Here is a 20,520-nt window from a genome sequence, read left to right as displayed (position 1 = left end):
CTTCTTTAGTTCTTTTGAAAATCCCTCCCAAGAAATCATTTCTCAAAAAATGCACTAATTACTACTATTAGGTTTCCCAAAACTTCAAATGTGATTATGTTGATAACAAAATTCCACCACTTATTTGATGCTCAATTTATCATGTGAGTTATAGCCTTAAATAATTAACTAGAATTTTGCCTGCGTATTAACACGGTTTTTTTATTTATTTATTGTGAATTTATACAAATATGAATAATTTAAATATAAAAAGTAACAATAATTCTACATTTTCGTTCATATTAATTTTAAAAAATTAAGGCTATAATTTTTATTTGATGCTCAATTTATCATGTGAATTATAGCCTTAAATAATTAATTACTCTAACAATTATTTTAAAAAAATAAAAAAACCTGTAAAATAGTTTAGTTGATCCCAGAAAACAAAATAAATTAAAAAAGATAAAACTCCCTCACTAGTCACTACCCCAGTCCCATTTCCGACTGGATAAGAGAACTCAAAACACTAGAATTCTTACCTCTTCCCAGTTCCCACCACCGTCTTCCTCAGCCATGTCCGCCATCTCTTCCCTCTCTTCCTCCTTCTCCTCCCTCACCCTCAAGCCCCCCAATCCCAGCTCCCATGGAACCCCCAATACCCCACTCTCCTTCGCTCTCCACTCTTCCTTCATCCCACTTTACAAAACTCCCATTTCCAAATCATCATCTTCATCATCCCTTTTTCTCCCTTCATCCCATTCAGCTCCACTCCCCCTCATCACCTCCTCCATGGAAGCCGGCATCGGCGTGATGGGGACAAAGCTCGGCATGATGTCGTGTTTCGAGGAGTCAGGAACTGTTGTGCCTGTGACTGTAATTGGGTTCAGGGAGGGGAACATTGTTACTCAGTTGAAAACTGAGGCGACTGATGGATACAATGCTGTTCAGGTGGGCTATCGCCGCGTTCGGGATAGGAAATTGACTAAGCCGGAGATGGGACATCTTGAAAAATCTGGGATTATTCCGTTGAGGCATTTGCAGGAGTTTAGGCTGCAGAGTGTGGAGGGGTTTGAGGCCAATCAACGCCTTGTGTTTGATGAATTGTTTAAGGAAGGGGATTTGGTGGATGTTTCTGGGACCACTATTGGCAAAGGATTCCAAGGTAATTATCCAATGTGTTTGCTTGAATTAAGCTGCTTCTTGATTTGATGAAATGCTTTGGTTGGAATTCACAAGAATTATTCTAGGGAGTGGAGAAACAACGAAACCTATAGCTTGGCATACGGATAATTGATATTTGAGGGAAATTAGCTTGGTGGTTGTCGACTACTTTAGCAAAAATGGTGCTATATTTTCCTGCACTTTATGAACGTATAATAAGCAAGGAGTTTTGGTTTTTTACCACTCATGCTGAGAAGGGTTGGGACCTGGGAAGTATCCCAATTAGTTAATTGGCTTCTTATAGGGATGTTTAATTCGATGCCATTGTCTCGCAAAAGCCCTGATAAAGAAGACGGTAGAATACACACACTGGTTATAGTTTAATGGACAGAATGGGTTTGGAAGGATTCCAACTGAGATTAATTCCTTTCGATGTTCAGTTAGATGCTAGCATTATTTTTAAAGTTCTAAAAGTTTTATCTTGATTGGTCGTCTTTCTTGTTGTCACATTACTAATTTCTGGCGGATTAAACCTCAATAAAAGGATAATGGCACACTATTTTCTGGTCCATATATGTGTATGTTAGCACATTAGCACTTGGTGAGGTGAATGCAGCCAAGTTTATACCTTGGAAGTTCAGTGTAATTAAATTAAACCTCAAATCGTTGCTTTTTTTTTTGGGTGCTTGCTCTTGGTTGTCATTTTATTGCGTCCATTATTTCATTAGTAAATAAAATTTCTGCCAGCTTTTAATAATATGCAGTATCATGCTTTACCTTTGTGGTATTTGAGTAAGTGACATGCTTCAATTTGGTACGAGTCATTTTTGATTATAGTGGAAAATAAGCAATCTTAAGTTTACCTCGCGGGAAGCACACTAAGTCCATATGCTTGGGATAGACATGGATTATGGAGGATGAACACTTCTATACTCATAAACATGAGGATTACTATGTGAAGAATGGACAAACCAAGTACAAGGGGCATTGATAAGGAAAGGAAGAAAAGGATGTTAAATGTATAAGGCCTATGTATCAGACCTTCAACATCTGGCTTCTCAAGGTTTTAGATTGACATGATTAGTTTCTTAAGGACCCTGATTTTTTTGGAATTGTTGTCAGATTGCATTTTGCCTTAGCTACAACTGTGGTTGTGTTTATGTTTTGTCAGCCTGCCTGATCTGCCTCAGTTTATAGTTTATCACAATGTCCAGTATATACACATATTAATGTTATTGTTAAGTGGAAGTCGTGAGAAAATTGTTTCTTCTTCTTTTGTTGTTTTCCTTAAAAATCTGTTTTATACTCATTTCGTACCTGGTAGCTTGGCATCAAAGATTCTTGGGGGTTGATTAGTTTAAAAAAAGGGAACTTGACACCATTGGCAGAAGACTTTTCCCCTTTCTTTTGTTCAACGAAAAATCAAGTTTATGTGGGTTTAACCCATTATGGCAACTGGTAACTTTTAACTTCTTATTACATCACAACAATGTGCAGATAAGCTGATATAATCTGTTTATGACAATCTAACACCAGCTGGATTTTCATAATTCTCCATTTAGTTTACCTGTAATTTGGATGTTGCTATTAATGTGATCACATTGAAAACAAATTCCTCTGTTTCATTGCTAATATTCATCATTTATAACAAATTTAAGGGAATGGTTGTCTCATGTTTCACATAGCCAAGGTTTAGTGTTTCTCCACATCAGCATAACACACTATTTGTTGTAGGACAAATTTTAGTTGTCCTTAGAACGTTATAAACAAGTATGGTCCTTCTGGCCAAGGATTTTGCAATTCATTGCTATCCAGATGAAAAACGTTCGCCGTGTTTAGTTCATTCTTATCATTCTTTTGTTTCCCTATTTGTTATTGGTGTCATTCTTGGCACTTCTGTTTTATGTTGCTATCTGCGTTTAGTCATTTTGTGGGACATGACTCTTGACTTGAGCATTTTAAATTTGGCTACTAGGCGGAATCAAGAGACACAACTTCAAGAGAGGCCAAATGTCACACGGATCGAAGAGTCATAGGGCACTTGGATCAATTGGTGCTGGAACAACTCCTGGACGGGTATACAAGGGAAAGAAAATGCCTGGAAGAATGGGAGGTACCAAGAGAAAGATTAGGAAGCTGAAAATTATCAAGATCGATAATGAGCTTAGAATTGTGATGGTTAAAGGTGCTGTACCTGGTAAGCCAGGAAACCTTCTCCGCATAACTCCAGCAAAAATCGTTGGAGTGAATATACCCAAGAACTAGCTCTCTCTCTCATTCTCATGACTCAAATCTCTGTAATTTACATATAAGTCCCAAGCTTACTCCCAGCATTGATTCAGGGTTTTGGTTGTCTCACCTTGCCTCTTGTTTTTGGTTTCCCCAGAACGTAGCTGTTTTAATTCTGAGGAGTTAGACAGAACTAGGAAACAACTTCACTCTCTTAGAGCCTGACTATATATATATATATATATATATCGAGTTGGCATTTATTTTGATGTCTATAGGCTTTCCCAACTAGTCCCTATTCTTTTTCATTCAGATGGCAAAGAGTAGACTCGAGCACTAGCCTATAAATAGCCACTGCATGTGTAACTACTCGAAATCGTTTGGATGGTAATAGGGGGTGGAATTCAACCACTGCTAGTTTTGTTTCCCTTGCTTGCATGAACGAGTATCTATGCATTGAAGTCCGTCCTAAAGTTGCCTTCAACAAATATTCAAATATTTCTACCCAAAATCTATTTTTGGGCCTGCGGCAATAGAGAAGATTAACATAGAAACATAGGTAAAACTAAGTGTAAAACGACGTTTTCTAAAAGGTTTACATATATATGAAAAAATGGGTGATTTATCAGGGCCAGCCTTTACAGCAGCTTTATATTCTGCTTATACTCTGGTCTGGACAGGCTGCAGGGGAGGGAAATCAACCATATGGTACCTTTATCGCTTTCATTTTTTTTATCCTGTTCCAGTTTCACCATAGGCTGATATAAGTAGATTACACATATTCCACTGGACGTGGATTTCTGTTGATAATTGACATTCCAGAAATCTTTTCGCAACGAAACAACTTTCAGAGATTCATATGTAGTTTCTTAAAATTCATGTTCAGCACCTCATTCTTATCAAAGAAAATTGGGATGCCATATGGGTATTTGATCTAAAATTTAGCTGACTGGCCATCTCTGCTGTTCTAAAGAAGTGGATGTAGTCACTGCATTCAAATGGCTTTTTGTTTGCGAAAAGTAGACGATATGACATCCAATATTTCAAGTTTTGTTGAATTACGTTCATGATAGGGCGGAAGTTTTCTTATAATCGATGGAAGGGGGCAAGAAAATTTGTCTAACTAAAAATTGTAAAAAACTGGACAGAATTAATTAATTAGAGACGCTCCTGATCCAGACTAGCCCATCATAGATAGACTGACATCGACTTCCAAGGCTCAAGCGCGTCCCAAACGGAGCTTAATGTGTTTTGACAGTTTGAGAGCAAGACTCAAGCGCGTTACTTACTAAAGTTTAATATTATTGTTTCCCTGTATGATAACGTCTGTGTCCGTTGACCAGGAAAGAATCTTCGTTCTTGAAGGTTTCTACATTTTTCTGTATTAAAACAAACCAACCCTCAAGAAACACAAGCAGCTGACAGAAAAGGGCTTGCTTTTTTTCTTTTTTTTTTTGAGGGTTTGTGTATATCACGAAACACAAGCAACAACAGCCAGAAAGAATCCGCAGCTGATTCACTTGCAATTCGATGGCAGTAGGCGGCAAAATTCGCGAAAACAAAAAGGAAGAATTTTTGGAGCACAAAAAGAAGGTTTCCCTCTTCCCTCAATTCAATTATTTCTCGCCTATCATGTCTTAGCTTACGTGATTTTTATCATCATCATCTTCTTCTTCTCTCTTGTGCTTCGTCAGTCCAAAAAGTCATCTTAACTGCAATTTTTTTTCTTTTTTTTGGCTCTGGTGTGTATATTTGTCACTTATGGGAGAGATGCATGCGTATCTGTGATAGTACTATTACATTTGAAAAGAACCAAACAAATAAATAAAGACAGACGATATAATGGTTTCGGCGGTGGGTTGTTTGTTGCAGAAAAGATGGGTTGATGAGAAGTCCGGAAATTATTGCTTCATGCTGTATCCAAGATCCTTGTATGTAACTTGGGGACAACGGGAATACTGGGACTGGAAATGCTTCAAGGAAACGAGGTACATAACCTACTAATTAAAATGCTTGATCTAATTTCACATCTCAAAACCCCATTTGATAGTAAAAATTGACACCATGATTTGATCATTCAAAACTCTTTTATTTGCAACCCAAAAAAAAAAAAAAAATCTGGATTCTCATCTTACACTATGATATATAGACTAGAACCATCTAATTTACACAATTCAAGTAATTATACATCTGAACGGAAGCTGATGCCAGTACATAATATATGGATACTTAAATGCTATCTATCAGAATTAGGAACAAGGAGAAATCCTAATACTCGACTTTGTAACGCATAATTATTAATTCATGCAGCGACGACAACATTGAAGTTGTCAAACTGAGTCACATCTGCTGGTTGGATGTGAGGGGAAAATTCAAGATGTCTGATCTCTCAAAAGGTGCTATGTATGAAGTTGTGTACATGGTGAAGTTGACAAAGGGCGCTGATGGTTGGGAACTTCCTATCACCTTGAGACTATCTCTTCCAGGCGGAGAAGTTCAAGAACGAAAAGTGAGTCTGTTGGAGAAGCCAAGAGGAGAGTGGATAGAGCTCAATCTGGGCAGCTTTCAGGCGAGCGATGGAGAACACGGTGAGGTCTGCTTTGATCTCTGGGAACATGGAGGACACTGGAAAAATGGACTTCTTGTCCAGGGAGCAATCATCAGGCCATGCAATTAGTGTCATGAAAGAAAATTACCATCCCTCTCTGTATTCTTGTGTTACATCCATCACCCTCGGTAGTTCCGTTCAGAAATATGAACTTGTATTGATCACGTCCTGGACAAGATGAAAGAAATTATTCCTATAAATTTAAAATAAAACAATTGTTTCTGAAGATCCTCACAGAAAGATTGTAGGATTAGTTTTGGAAAAGTGGAAATTATATTATTTTTATTAATACTTCGAGGATTGTTATTGTTGTTATTATAAATAGTTGTTGTAAATACTGGTAAGACACTGGAGTAGGGCTGTCAACGGGCCGGAATTCATTATTCCGGACCCGGACCCGAATTACTATGCCGGATCCGGATCCGATCCGTTTACCCGACGGGTCTTTTATTCTATGTTTCCGGATCCGGATCCGGGTCTACCCGAACAAATTTACCAAAATTTATTAAAAATGAGAAAAAAATATATTTGTAAACTAATTTCTAACTAATGCAAAGAAAAATCAAATAAGAAAAGAAATCAAATTAACTTTATTAAAATACATCACCCTAATCAAATTATATTGATAAATATATATTTTTTAAATTATTAATTCATTTATATCCGGATCCGGGTCTAAAACGGGGCGGAATACTATATTTCCGTATCCGACCCGTTTTTTTGTTTGACAAAACGGATCCGAATCCGAATCTGGGAAACGGAATTAAATCTCTACCCATACCCGCAAAAATTTCACGGATCCGGGTCTAGACCCGACCCGTTGACAGGCCTAGCTGGGAGGAACAAATAATAGCAGTTGATAAAAAGAAAAAAAAGAAACTAACAAAAGTTAAAAAGAAGGGGAGATAGGAAGCCATTTTGACCCCTTAATTATACCAAAAGTTTTCAGCAAACTTGTTAAAAAATTTTGGACTAACTCTATTTTGCAGCTCTGAACTTATATCTCTTTGTCACTTTGCACCATAAACTTCAATTTTAGACACTTTCCATCCTAAATTGTAGGCGCATGATATAAATTTGTTGGAATTTAGAGTATAAAGTAAGAAACAATACTTTAGTTTAGTTAGTGATGCAAAAAAAAAAGGCTTTACTTTTTATTCGTTAATTTTCCCTTTTATAGAGGTAGTATAACAAATCAACCATAAATATCTCAGAGCAAATGTCAAACAAAAAATACTTGTTAACAACTGAACATAATCTTCTACTAGAAAATCTCCTAAACAATTCTAACAAACAAGAAATAACCAAATACTAAAAATGTGAAAACAACTCCTAACAACTAGTAGATTTACTCAATTACTATATATGTTATTTATCCAACATAAACTCTCAATTTTGGAAACTTTGCACCCTAAATTCTTAAGTTTATTCTCTATTTAAATCCAATCAATAATGACAACTTTAGCAAAATTAACGGTATAACAGATCCAACAAATCAATGACAACATGCTGAAAACAATTGTTCCTAGGTGCCAAGTATCATAGCAAAAATAAGACAGTACATAATTGTCATTAATTTTGCACCATCTTTTGTCTCATGAATTTTGCTGACAATAATATTAATTGAAGTCATATACTTAAATCAATAACAATGTGCTAAAAGTAGTAAAAAAAAAAAAAACTAAGAGATCGCAATTAGAATAAAGCGGTACAATATTATCATTAATTTTCATTATCCTTTTCTCGTTAATTTTACAAAACATAAGTAGTGATTGGATTTAAGTAGACAAATTTGTGAGTTTAGGATGCAAAGTATCTTAAATTAAGAATTTAGGATACAAAGTATCTAAAATTAAAGTTTAGGGTGTAAAGTTCAAAGCGGAGTTAGTCCAAAAAATTTGGATGTAGTAAGGCAAGGCAGCTACTATATCTGCTTGCATTGCAAATGGCGATTGGAAATGGCCTCAAGGGAGGTAAGTTCTCAAATGAAGTTAAAAGCCTGAGGAGGATGAGGTGAAATGGACTGGCAGTGCTTGTGGGAATTCACGGTAAAAACAGCCATGAAAATGTTGAGACGCGTAGGGCAACCAGTTCGTGTTGGAGTAAACGCTCCTGACTCGTTCTTTTTTGGACTTTGGAGCATTGCCGCTATTTGTCCGCGGAATCTTCTCGGCTGGGGTTGACTTTGAGTTTGAGGTATTCTAATTCAACTTGAAGCCAGAAAAGCCAGAGGAAAATAGACTCGTCACTTGTTAGTCGTCACTTTCGTAGAACTTTCTTGTAAACCTACCCCGAATCTCATTGGAGGCTCGTTCATCAACTTGCAGAAATTCCACAAACCGCGTTAAAAAGTGGTAGTTGGTTCTGGCTGAGCTTACAACGGCGATGCAGACAGCTTTCAATTCCTGCATGCATCTGCATGCGCGTCTAAGGAAAAGATCATAGTAACAATTTTCCTATCCGTGTAAGCATAAGTTTCAACTCTCGAAAACATGCTATGGATCGACCAATCATTGAGATTTCAGTACAAACACGCTAACAAAATCATCATCACATCTTTCTCCATTCCATTCTGCATAACAACAAACATTATTACAAATAAATAAGTTTCCAAATTGTTAATTACTGATATCCTAAACACTTGAGCATATTCTAGATTAAGTGAGAAGCGTATACTAGTTTACGACTTATTTTTTGGAGTAAGTTTTGTCTAGATAATTCGAAACCATTTAATTAATTAAGATGTTCTATTTTTTGTTATCAAATACCTCTGAACATGTTAAGATTTGAATCTATTAAATTTAAATGCTGAATTGTATTATCAAACAAGTAAGGTGTGGTAGGGATTGTAAGTGTTTGTATGGATCTATAGTAGTAGCGGAGTTAGGACCTACTACCAAGTGGAAATACTCTATTGTACCACTAAATCATGTCAATTATATATCAAGCGGAGAGAAATTCGATGTGAAATTATGTTTTCATTCAAAGTTTTTGCTTTAATCTTCCTAATGACAAGTGTATTTTCTAGAATTGGGGGCACAATTGTGACAAGAAATTTTAAACTTTTTTAAAATTGTGAGACCTATTAGTAGTATTTAAAAAGTTTTCCAAGGCTGACGCGGTCTCATTAAAACATGGCTTCGTCCCTATTTGGTAATTTTCTTGTGCTTTGAATTGAAAGTGTCAAGCTGGTGAAATAGCCAGTAGAAATGTTCAAACTACCCCCGTGTCAAAAGAAATAAATTGAAGATTATTTCTGTCAGTTTTTTTACTTTGATCTAAAACATAGAGATTATGTATAATTTTTGCAATCATAACAAGGTTATAAATAAATTTAAAAAAAAAAAGGAAAAAAGCATTAAACTACAAGGGGCTGAAGTATATTTGATCATAAACGTTTATATCTTGATCACTACTGTCATATATTTTTGACATTTTAACTGGCTAAAATGACTCCGTGTGTTTTGAAATTATTTACGTTGACTTCTTGAATTTCTTTTCTTGTTTTAAGATGAAGTCAGTCAATGAATAGACGTAATTGGTCAGTTTTTCTATATATATACATTGGCTAGGCTAGACATAACATATAATTATCAGGACAGACCTCTTCTGCTAGGATCGGCTTGCTTAATTTCTCTCTTGCTATTCTTCCTAGCTAGATATATTTCCTTGATCCACTTCAATACTTCATGAGGAACCTGTCTTGTTAAGCCTCCTAGCTACCTACCCTTTTAAATTCATCATCCAATCTTCATCTTCATCGCCCTTGACCCAAAAAAAAAAAAAAAAAGAGAGAGGAGTTCCCTTTGTAAAGCTAATTGTTCCCTTTGTAGCTCGTCATTGAACAAAGCCTATTCCTTTTTTCTTTTTGTCCCCCTCTCTTTCTTTAGATTTGTGAGTCGGTGGACTTGGTTTGTTTTTCAGCAACATTCTGAAACAATGACAGGAATGGAAGCAGCAATTTTATCAGCCGTCGTGTCTCCTATTGCTAGAAAGGTTTTTGATTTAGTCAGTTCCCTGTTAGCGGGGAAGTTCCATTTGCACCAAGGAGTAGAGGAAGATATTCGGGACCTGTCCAGCCAGCTGACAGCTATTCTAGCGGTGCTTGAGCATGCAGAGGAATTGCAACTGGATTCTCCACCAATTCGAGATTGGCTCGGGAAGCTGAAAGAGGTTCTGTTTGATGCAGAGGACATACTGGAAAGTTTCCAGACTGAAGCCTTGCTTTGGCAGCGGCAGCAGCAGGCGAGGAACGTTCATCTCCCATTCAGTGCAAGTCAGCTGTTCATGAAACTGAACGTTGCACAAGAAATTAAAAAAGTTTTACTCAGGCTCGAAAAAATTGGGAGAGAGAGACAGAATTTCCAACTCGATGCGCATGCAATTGATTCTGGAGCATCATCGACAAGGCCGTCTATGAGTAGAAACACCGGCTTTATAGTCACCGAATCTGATGTTGTTGGCAGAGACGATGACAAAGACAGGATGATCAATCTCTTGCTGTCAGAGGAATCTGACAGACAAGGTGATGTTTCTGTGGCTCCCATCATTGGTATGGGAGGTGTAGGCAAGACAACTCTTGCTCAGCTTCTGTACAATGACGAGAGAGTCAAAAGCCATTTCGAGTTCAGGATGTGGGTATGTGTCACAGATGTCTTCAACTACACAAAAGTCCTGAAAGACATGATAGAATACCACACTGAGATCAAATATAATGACATCAGTTCATTGTCCAATGTCCAATTAGAGTCTCGCCTTCTTGAACTCTTGAAGGGAAAGCCGTACCTACTCATTCTAGATGATGTGTGGCCGGAGAGTTTTGATTGGAGTGATCTTCAAAAGCTCCTGAAACATGGGGGAAAGGGATCTAGAGTAGTGGTAACCAGTCGTAGCAGCCACGTCGCAAATCTCATGGGGACGCTGCCTCCTCATTTCCTGGAACTATTGCCGGAAGATCAGTGTCAGTTTCTTTTTGAAAAAATTGCATTTGGTCCAGGGGGCGCCAAGAGGACTGAAGAAACAGAGGAGATCGGTAAGGATATCGTCCGAAAATGTAAAGGTTTACCATTGGCCATAAAGGTCATGGCAAGCCTCTTGCGAGGGATCGATGGTGCAAGGAAATGGAGAAATATCCAAAAACATGAGATCTGGGAAGCAGAGAAACATAGTGATGCAAGGAAGCCGCAAATTTTGCCTGCTTTAAGTTTGAGTTATAATCATCTGCCTGCTCATCTAAAACGGTGTTTTGCATACACTTGCATCTATCCAAAGGCATACGTCTTCCATAAGATGGATCTGATTAAAGTATGGAAAGCAGCATCTTTCATCCTTCCAAGAGGACAATACTCGATAGAAGATATTGGGGAAGAATATTTTGATGAGCTGCTGAGAAGGTCATTCTTTCAACTCTCAAAAGTTGATAATCAGGAGACTTTCAGGATGCATGATCTTCTTCATAATTTGGCACAGTCGGTTTCAGGCCCCTACTGCTATCAAATCAGGGATAATGACCCCTGCAACTTCTATGAAAAAGCTCGGCATATCTCACTGCTGTGTAGTGCTGCTGAGCAGCCCATCATGGGAATTATGGAGAAATCTCAGAAGTTGCGGACACTTCTATCACCCAGTGACCATCAGAAAAACTTTGGCCAGGCCCTTGACAGCATATTCCAATCTTTGAAGTACATAAGAATCTTAGATTTAAGCTCAAGCATCATGCTTGAACTGCCTGAATCAGTTGGTGAGCTGAAGTTGTTGCACTACCTGGACCTGTCGAAAACAGAAATCAGAAGGCTTCCCAACTCAGTTTGCAACCTCATCAATTTGGAAACTTTAAAACTTTTGTCATGCCTTTGGCTTTTTGAACTACCAAAAGACCTTGGAAAGCTAACCAATTTACAGCATCTTGAGCTCGATGACATCTTCTGGTACAAGCTACGTACCTTGCCACCAGGAATCGGGAGCATTACTGGCCTACAAAATTTGCATGCATTCCCTGTTAGCCGTGAAGCTGGAAAAGGAATTAATGAACTGAAGGGCATGCTTCATCTGAAAGGAGCATTGCACATTAAGGAGCTCGAAAATGCAGCCAATGCTGGAGAGGCAAATTTGAAAGATAAAGAAGATCTTGTGAAGGTTGTATTTGAATGGAGTAATAATAGGAATGGTAGTCCAGAGAATGCAGAACTAGATGAAAATATCATTGAAGATCTTCAGCCTCATCCGGACATTAAAGAGATCCAAGTCATACACTATCAGGGTGCTCGATTCCCAGCTTGGATAAGAGACGGGCCGGTAAAAAATCTTACTTCCTTGACCTTAAATCATTGCATAAATTGCAGAGTCCTTTCTCTTGGCCAACTATCACGCCTTCAGAGCCTCAGCCTCAAGGGGAATCTTGAGTTGGAGGAATGGATAGATGCACCATACCATTTTCTCCACAGGCTAAACATCAGCAACTGCCCAAAGCTCAGAGACACGCCTAAAATATTTCTCAACCTTGGGGCCATGAAAATCAAAAAATGTAATTCGTTAAAGGCCCTTCCGTTGATCCCCTCAGTGATGTTTTTGAAACTCATGCACAATCTTGTTCTGGAGGATTTCAATGAGCACACGGTCATTTTGGGTTCCGTCAATAACCATGGCCAACCAGTCCATGTACGCCAGCCTTCCTTCATTAAACTCTTGGAACTGAAAGTCATAGACTGTCCCAAATTGCCTTGTTTGCCAGAGGTATTTGCACCACAGAAACTGGAAGTAAGTGGCTGCCCACTGCTTACCAAACTGCCTACCCCAGAATTTTCGCAACGCCTTCAACACCTAGCGATTGATGCCTGTGATGATCCAACGTTGGTGAGGGCAATTCCTGATACCGGGTCTTTGTATTCGTTGGTGATCTCAAACATCTCAAACTTAACATCATTTCCCAAGTGGCCACATCTTTCTGGACTCAAGACGTTGTACATAAGCAGATGCAATGACTTGACATCCTTGTCAGATGAAACAGCAGCTTCAGTACCATTTGAAGGCATGACTTCCCTCGAGCTACTTTCCGTTCGGGGCTGCCCCAATCTTGTGAGATTTCCAGATAAAGAGCTACCCGCGACACTCAAGTGTTTGATTATTAGCTCAAACTCCGGTCTTATGTCACTTGGTCCCGAGGAGGCATTCCAGAACCTTACATCCCTGACCGATGTAAACATCGAGAACTGCCCTGAACTTCATTCATTGCCAGCGGAAGGTTTTTCAGCATCCCTTCGCCATTTGCTAATTGAAGGGTGTCCAGAACTGATCAAAGAATGCCAAAATGTTTCTGGAGCAGATTGGCCGAAGATCCAAGGCATTCCTGACCTAGAGATAGAGCCTCTTCAGGTCCTCGCAAGTCAAAATCCACACAATCCTCCAGCTGCTTGGTATCATTGCCTTATTTGCTGCAAAGGTTGGTACTCAAATTTTATGTAATTTCTTCCTGTTATTTCCCATAAGATATACGTATGTGGGTAGACTTTCAAAAGTTATCTTCCCTAGAAAATGGATACTTGTTTCAAAACTTTTCTTCTTGTCGTTGCAGGTACAAGAACAATTGAAGACCAAGCCTAAATCTGGTTAATGCTCTTGACAGTGGTTTAAACAGGTAATTTTCTGAGCTAACACAAATGAGTGTGATTGCTGTTTTGCTGTTTAGGCAAGAAATGTGAACAGAAATATATTTTATGTTTGTATGTAGATTTTTGTCGGTGCTTATGTAACAAATAATCGGACACATTTTCTCTTTTCATTTGCCTATCAAAAAATAGCTAAACATAAAAAGTTGAATGAGCTGCAATATTTATTCATTTGCGTACATTTATTCTATGACAAAATAAACGGGTACAAGTACTTATTATGGTTTCTATTACTACTTGTTGTTACTAAAGAATGTTAACAAAGAGCATAACATTTTGTCGTACTATATATGGTACCCCATTTGGTTTATCATGTCTAAAAATGGGTTTTCCTTACCCACAACCCATATGGATTGGTCTAAAAAATAGAATTCATCTTAGAGCCAACTTGTGTTAGTTCAATTGGCAAGAACGGATTACTTACTCGTAAAAGATCGTATGTTCGAATTACACTGCTAATGTAAGGGCAATGTGTTGATAGGCAATTTGTAAGATTAGATCGTATATTTGAATTCTGTTACTTATATAAGGACTGTGTGTTGATGAGCGATCCGTAAAAAGCTCTGTAAGCGACTTATGGTTTCAGAGACGTGTCTTGACTTACACCCAAACTTTTCATATTAGAAAGTGTGGCCATTGACTTGTCTTTGATGTGTATATAAAAGCTTCTTTCTTCTTTTTTTCTGGGACAGATAATGGATGTGAATATAGAGTTAAACGACTTTGCTAACCTTGTTCCATGGATTATTCAGGGGCGATGTCAATCTCAAAAGGAGAAAGAATTCTATTCAGGATTGCAGCATAATCAGCCCCTATCTCCACAGATTACAACAGGTTTTCATGAACCTTGAAGGAAGTATGGCAGCAAACACCTTATGTTTTCGGGTCCAAGACAACATCTTATAATTATGGAATCAAGCACTATAAATCAATTTTGGAGGAATTTGCGGTCCTGTTTTTGGTCTGCCATCATGGCTGAAGCTTCTCTCTTACCAAAAAAAAAACTGCAGTAGTACTTTTTTCGGTTCTTATTTCTGGCATTGTTGTTGATCCTATTGCTGGACCTTTAAGATATCTATAATAAAGTGTTCGTTTTTTCATAGCATGATATTAAGCATATATTATATAATCCATGTTTTGGTCCAATGTTTAGTAGTTAGATACCCTCTTTTAAGTTAAAAGCATAATGAATTTCATCATCTGTTTTGGTTCTTTTTACACAAAAATCTCATTATAGAACTTCTAGGGTTAATTCCATTCTGCACCCTTCAACTGTAGTCAAATTCCCACTTTGGTGCTTAAACTTTAAAATAAGACTCTTTAGTCCATAAACTATAAAATTTATCTCACTTAAATAACATCAATAAGGAAGTGAGACAGCTTTTATGCCTAAGTGAGTATACTTTAGAGGAAAAATGGGGGCAAATTTTATACTTTAGGGACTGAAATGGACAAGTTTTATAATTAAGGGACTAAAGCGTCCCATTATAAAGTTTAGGAACTAAAGTGAGAATTCAGGTCTAATTAAAGGGTGCAAAGTGAAATTTACCCAAACTTCCACTCAGATTTCAACCATTTGTTACATTATAGAACTTCTACTCAGATTTTTTTACATTCCATTTTTTCACTGCCAAGACATAACAAATTTTGGAAATCATTCAAAATATGAAATCGAATGATAATAAGTACAAAAGTATTAGAACTTGTTTTGATCAAACTCCGCGGTTTAAAAAATTCAAAGAATCTGTTGTTACTGCCAACAAGTTCCTCTACTTGGACCATACATGCCAAAATAGAGGTTATTCAGCCAGGAAACTCCAGATCTCAAAGCATCTAATTGTATCTATGGGCGATCAGATCAATTGCAAAAGCAAAGTTCTAAGCTGCCTCAATCTAAAGTTTCACTTGTTGCAAGAGCTTAGCACAGACGCTTACATTAGTTTGTAAAGGATTAGAAAGATCAGCACCAGAAGAAGAGTCCCACCCCAGAGCCATCCCCCTCGTTATTTATTTATAACCATAATAACTAGACCGGCTGCTTTGCCGCTTTCCAGGACTGGATGCAGCGAGAAAGCGTACAAGAAACATCAAGAACACAAGCAGGATTTGCATCAGGAAACTAGTTGAACTTCCAGCATCATCTGCATCTACCTCTGCTTGGAACCGAGGCACGACAATTCCCAGGACGAAGTATATGTGAGGCCAGAAGATGATCAGGCTCAGCACCAAAACCATGAGTGCAGGAACAAGCGGTGATGGCCCTCTTCTTCTTGCCATTTTCACTGGATTCTAAACTGGTCTCCACTGGGGTTGATGGAGCATAAATACTGAGACTAGTGTTGGTTGAAGATGGCTAAGAACGAATCATCCTAAGCTTCTTTTTCTTGGGATACAAAGGCTGGTGACTTGGTGCCTGTTTCTAGGGATGAAGACGCGGATTTTAGTGATCCCCATCAATGTCTGTTGCCTATATTATTCTTCGTTGCACAGATGATGCCATGGACTAGCAACACTATCATAGTCTTGACTTCTTTGTTTCTTGGTGGAAAAAAAAAAGAAAACAAAACGTCTGCTTTCAGGTGCTCCTAATAATGATAAATACCGATGGTACTTTCTGGACATTTTTGTTTTTTTTTAAAGAACGGCCAACAACAATAGTGACCGTGAGATCCCAAATACGTTATCGATCGATCGGATCGATACTTACGAGATGTAATAATAATGATAAATAATGAACCCCCATAAACTGGCTTAGGCAGGGAAGGATAAAGATCATAAGAGAGAGCATGATTATAGTCATATTAATTATTGAAGACAACTTAGACAAGAACATAGACATCATGACTACAGGCCTGAATGCAAATAATATTATGAATGAAAACTGAAAAGACTAGGAAGACCAAAATGCAGAACAATTTAAAAATCCAGATCATTTCTGCACCAGGTCATTCAAAGAACTAACGAACTGGTACAAATGTTTAAGCTTGAATGGTTCTCTTCGCATACATCTTGAGCAGGGAGTTTACGGCTGTCAGGTGTCCGCTAACATGGATGAGCCCAGACAGAAACAACTAAGCCTTTTTTGTTCACATATGACATAGTCCAGCACTAAAAAGATGACAGAATACATGTTAATCAAGTTTGAAACTAAAAGGGGAATAACCCTTTGGAGAAAGTCAAGTTACTTCACAAAAACAATCGAGTAAAAGCAGTTTGCTGCACAATTCAGCTGGATCCTAGTTGCTACTCTCCCCATTAAATACTTCACGGATTAAGTTGCAGCATTTTAGTCCACCTACAAAATTACAACACTATACATTGGAGAACACAGGTGATGCTGAGCTACCCAATGTCTGCACCATCACCAGCCCAAACCTTACGCAGGACTGTACCGGAGATGTTTCTCATAGAAGTTTATCAACTGCAAAATATAGAAAAATAATTTAAGTTAAATTGTCAGAAAAAGAAATGACAACTCTGTATTTGCCAATACCTGAGCGAAAGGAAACCTGCGACTAACAGGTAGAACAATTACCAGAACAGGGTGATTGGCCTTCAGAAATTTGTTGTCCACTGTCACTTCGCTCCCATCAGATCTGTAAGGCATGGCAAAAACACAGACACAATAGGCAAAAGTATTCAGAAAACAGAGTAAATGAATATTGTAAACATGAAAACCTTGTATCCAGCACTTTAGCATCCAGTCATGTCAACAAAAGTATAATTTCAGTGCTTCTGGCACTGTCAGAGATACACTTATAGCAGCCTCCCCAACTTTATTATTTACATAGGTCGCCAAATTTAAAACAGTAAACAACATTAATACAACTACCGTCCAACACAACACACAAACATACACACACAAAAACCCTCTCACATCCAACCAAAATACATGAATTTCCAGCATATATATCCTATTATTTCTTTCACCAGCGCTTTGCAATAAGTCCTTAACAGCCAATCAGAGCAGTCTAATCACAAGTTCCACCAAGTTTTGGTTCCTAATGCTTCACATTGCCCATGACCACATGCTATATACACCATAACCTGACTATATGTTTGGAAACTTTAGTTAAAACAAGTTTACATATGTTTAGACAAAAGCAGAACCTTATCTCAAAACTGAAAGAGACATCAATTAGGGAATTCCAGTTGGTATAAGTAGTAAACAAGCACAAATTTAAAAGAAATACAGATCAACAAAGTAGGTGTTAGATCACAAACCTCTTAGCCATAAAGGTAACTGAGATATCCTGACCGTTGCTGTTTGCCGCCGCAGACAAATAGCTCACCGGCTTGACAATCTCAGTGATATCACATATATGTTTAGAACCGTCAACTTTGCTTTTAAAACGGAGATCATTAGCCATATGGTCAGAACTTTGACTCCCTGAATTCGCACTCATTCCACAAGACCCATTAGTTGCTGCTATGTTCTGTAGATTCTCTGCCATGCCTGAGGGTGAATCTTGTTTAAACCTTTTAACGGAACCAGACTTCCTCCTTTTAGCACCAGTGCAGCGACCAGATTGAACTGGTTCTGGACAATCAGCATTTTGCAGGCCATTTGCACGTCCACTTTGTTCTGACAATGGAGCTTCTTGTGCATCAATTGTATATTTGTCAACACAATCCTCATTGCTAACAGCAGCTCCTCTCAGTTCACTTATCTTAAGATTTAATTCATTTGGTTCTTCCAATAAATCAGTCCTAAAGGTTGCTGGATTCGCACCATTCTCATTATCCACACCATTGACACCAGCTTCTCCATTTGTACTGCCGGGTTCATTGAGAGGAGGAAATGGTAATGGCTTCTCAAGAATGCGAACCTTTACAGCAGGGACATTATACGTAGCAGCTGCAGGGGAACGCTGCTGCTGCTTTTTCTTTGACTGAGATTGAGCGCTTCCATATTTGCGCTTACGCCTACGTGTTGACCGTTTCCCTGACCGCAAGCTTCATAACCATCCAAGCAATACAAACAACGTAAGAGAAAAACAACAAATGTTAAGCACATACAAGGGACACCAACCTAATCCCTCAGACTAAACATTAATTGACTGGACAACAAAAAACACTGACAATAAAAGAGAAGGGAAACAAAAAACTAACCTGTCTTCAAAGGCCTCAATAACATCCGAACAGGATAACAAATTTTCCAATGGCTCCCATGTATTGGCTGTCTCCGGCCAGCCTCGCCTTTGACCCCCAAAAAATTAGGAAAATTTAATAACTGATTGCTCTTGACATTAATGAATGGCAATCTAGACATGCTATAGAGAATTATATCAAATCCAGCAAAATCTAACACTTTTCTTCAAGATACTAATTGGTAATTTAAGCATTAGATCCAATGCTATGCTGAATCTATGACGCTAATGGATGGAAACTTTATACTTCCCATTGATGATTTACTCTAAATCATGCAAATCTAACATTTCCCTGCCAAAGTTCAATAGACAGATGCAAAATTACAAATGTCAGTGAGTTCGCGGATAATGTGGGTATATCCATGGGTATGCGTGTGTGGATGTCTCTGTGTGTGTGTGTGTGAGAGAGAGAGGGAGAGGGAGAGGGGGGAGGAGGGAAGGCGAGGAGGAGGACTAACCATTTGATCAGATACTGAACTTCACCCTATTCATTTTTCCGCAGCATCCAACAGATTTCCAAATACCAACGAAGAAAACAAACAGCAAGCCACAAAATTAGCCATAAAAGGGGTAAAAACACGCATTACAAAAAAATCCAGCACGAAAATTCAAAATAAAAGTAAAAGCAAAGAGTAAAATTAAGCACATTAAATCGTTCATGAAAATACAATAATCAGCAGCATTAGCCCAAAAAACCATTCTTGTCAATTATCTAACCAAAATCACTGAAGCCATGAAAAGAACAAAAACCAACAACGTTTACAAAATTTCGTACATAAATTTCCCTCAAAAAAGGTTTTTGCCTTTGAAATCATTAAGCGCTTGCGTTCCTCAGCATTAACCCAAAAACCGCAAAAAAAAAAATTTAAAATAGAAGAACAAAGAAAAACCCACAAATGGTAATAACTTTAAGACAAATTTAAACGAGAAATTAAAACAAAAAATCATACCTTTCGGACCCTTTTCCGGCGAACGGCCTCGATCTCATAATAACCTTCGGCAAGCTTAGCCTTTTCGCCCTCTCCCTCCCCTTCTTCACCTTCACCCTCTTCCATCTGCCCCTCATCAAACTGGCCATTTGCCTTCTCCCCCTCTTCTTCTTCCTCTTCTTCCTCCTCTTCTTCCGCCTCCGCCGCAGCCACAGCAGCCACAGAACTATCCTTCTCAGCTCCACCAGCTCCTGCTCCTTTCTCCGGTTGCTTCTGCCGACCGTCGTCCGCCGGGGCATCAAGACTAGAAGGAGGACCACGAGGAGGGTTCTGATCATTTCCCATTGCTCCTCCTTCTCCGCCCTCCGCCGAGGTCTCCGGTGGAGCCGGTGGGTCCACGGAGGCTCTTCTTTTCCCTCCTTTCATGGTTTTGTTGTATTTTCTCTTCTTTTTTTTTCTTTCTTTCTTTCTTTCTTTTTACTCTTACTTTTTCTCTCTAAGATTTAAGGTAAGTAGGAGGGAGTGAGCGAGCTGCAGTCTTCTAGTCTGACTCTGCACAGGCTTTTATTTCTCAAGAAGATAGATACAAATATTTTCAGACTTTTTCTCTCCTTTTTTTTCCCTTTTTCTATTCATTTAGTATTTGTTTTTGGAATTTTGTGAATTTTGAAGGGGAGGGAGGGATTTGGGGGGAAAAGTCTTGGACGGAATTTTGACATTGTTAAAATATTTGTTCTAGTGTACTAGTAGGACTGGCTTTTAAGCATTGTATAGTAACTCTTCAAACTGTACAACTTTTG

The 20,520-nt window shown here is 38.3% G+C and overlaps 4 protein-coding genes across 6 annotated transcripts; 3 read left to right on the top strand and 1 right to left on the bottom strand.

The window, feature by feature from the left end:
- Positions 1-471: 471 nt before the first annotated feature.
- On the top strand, positions 472-3,866 carry LOC113761395 (50S ribosomal protein L3, chloroplastic). Of its 2 annotated transcripts, XM_027304362.1 has the most exons (3): positions 472-1,141; positions 3,116-3,415; positions 3,755-3,866. In XM_027304362.1, the coding sequence occupies exons 1-2, from the start codon at positions 553-555 to the stop codon at positions 3,403-3,405; spliced, it is 879 nt and encodes a 292-aa protein (XP_027160163.1). In that variant the 5' UTR covers positions 472-552; the 3' UTR covers positions 3,406-3,415; positions 3,755-3,866. The 2 variants fall into 2 exon arrangements, with proteins under 2 accessions (XP_027160163.1, XP_027160162.1); XM_027304361.1 differs by lacking the exon at positions 3,755-3,866 and having other exon boundaries at positions 3,116-3,607.
- Positions 3,867-4,735: 869 nt separating this feature from the next.
- LOC113762745 (protein PHLOEM PROTEIN 2-LIKE A1-like) lies at positions 4,736-6,203 on the top strand. The gene is made up of 3 exons (XM_027306321.1): positions 4,736-4,962; positions 5,242-5,357; positions 5,680-6,203. The coding sequence occupies exons 1-3, from the start codon at positions 4,900-4,902 to the stop codon at positions 6,044-6,046; spliced, it is 546 nt and encodes a 181-aa protein (XP_027162122.1). The 5' UTR covers positions 4,736-4,899; the 3' UTR covers positions 6,047-6,203.
- Positions 6,204-9,588: 3,385 nt separating this feature from the next.
- LOC113763421 (putative disease resistance protein RGA3) lies at positions 9,589-14,741 on the top strand. The gene is made up of 3 exons (XM_027307233.1): positions 9,589-13,415; positions 13,548-13,610; positions 14,394-14,741. Exons 1-2 carry the CDS (start codon positions 9,917-9,919, stop codon positions 13,574-13,576), a joined length of 3,528 nt encoding a protein of 1,175 aa, XP_027163034.1. The 5' UTR covers positions 9,589-9,916; the 3' UTR covers positions 13,577-13,610; positions 14,394-14,741.
- A 1,964-nt stretch (positions 14,742-16,705) lies between these two features.
- LOC113762951 (chromo domain protein LHP1) lies at positions 16,706-20,268 on the bottom strand. 2 transcript variants are annotated; one of them, XM_027306604.1, is made up of 6 exons: positions 19,742-20,268; positions 19,250-19,275; positions 18,754-18,840; positions 17,866-18,597; positions 17,135-17,237; positions 16,706-17,062 (listed from the first exon to the last, which is right to left on the bottom strand). In XM_027306604.1, exons 1-6 carry the CDS (start codon positions 20,144-20,146, stop codon positions 17,018-17,020), a joined length of 1,398 nt encoding a protein of 465 aa, XP_027162405.1. In that variant the 5' UTR covers positions 20,147-20,268; the 3' UTR covers positions 16,706-17,017. The 2 variants fall into 2 exon arrangements, with proteins under 2 accessions (XP_027162405.1, XP_027162406.1); XM_027306605.1 differs by having other exon boundaries at positions 17,177-17,237; positions 19,742-20,267.
- Between the last annotated feature and the right edge of the window lie 252 nt (positions 20,269-20,520).

The sequence above is a fragment of the Coffea eugenioides genome, chromosome 2 (genome assembly GCF_003713205.1).
Source record: "Coffea eugenioides isolate CCC68of chromosome 2, Ceug_1.0, whole genome shotgun sequence".
Lineage (NCBI taxonomy): Eukaryota > Viridiplantae > Streptophyta > Magnoliopsida > Gentianales > Rubiaceae > Coffea > Coffea eugenioides.
This window is presented reverse-complemented; position numbering and strand designations above follow the sequence as displayed.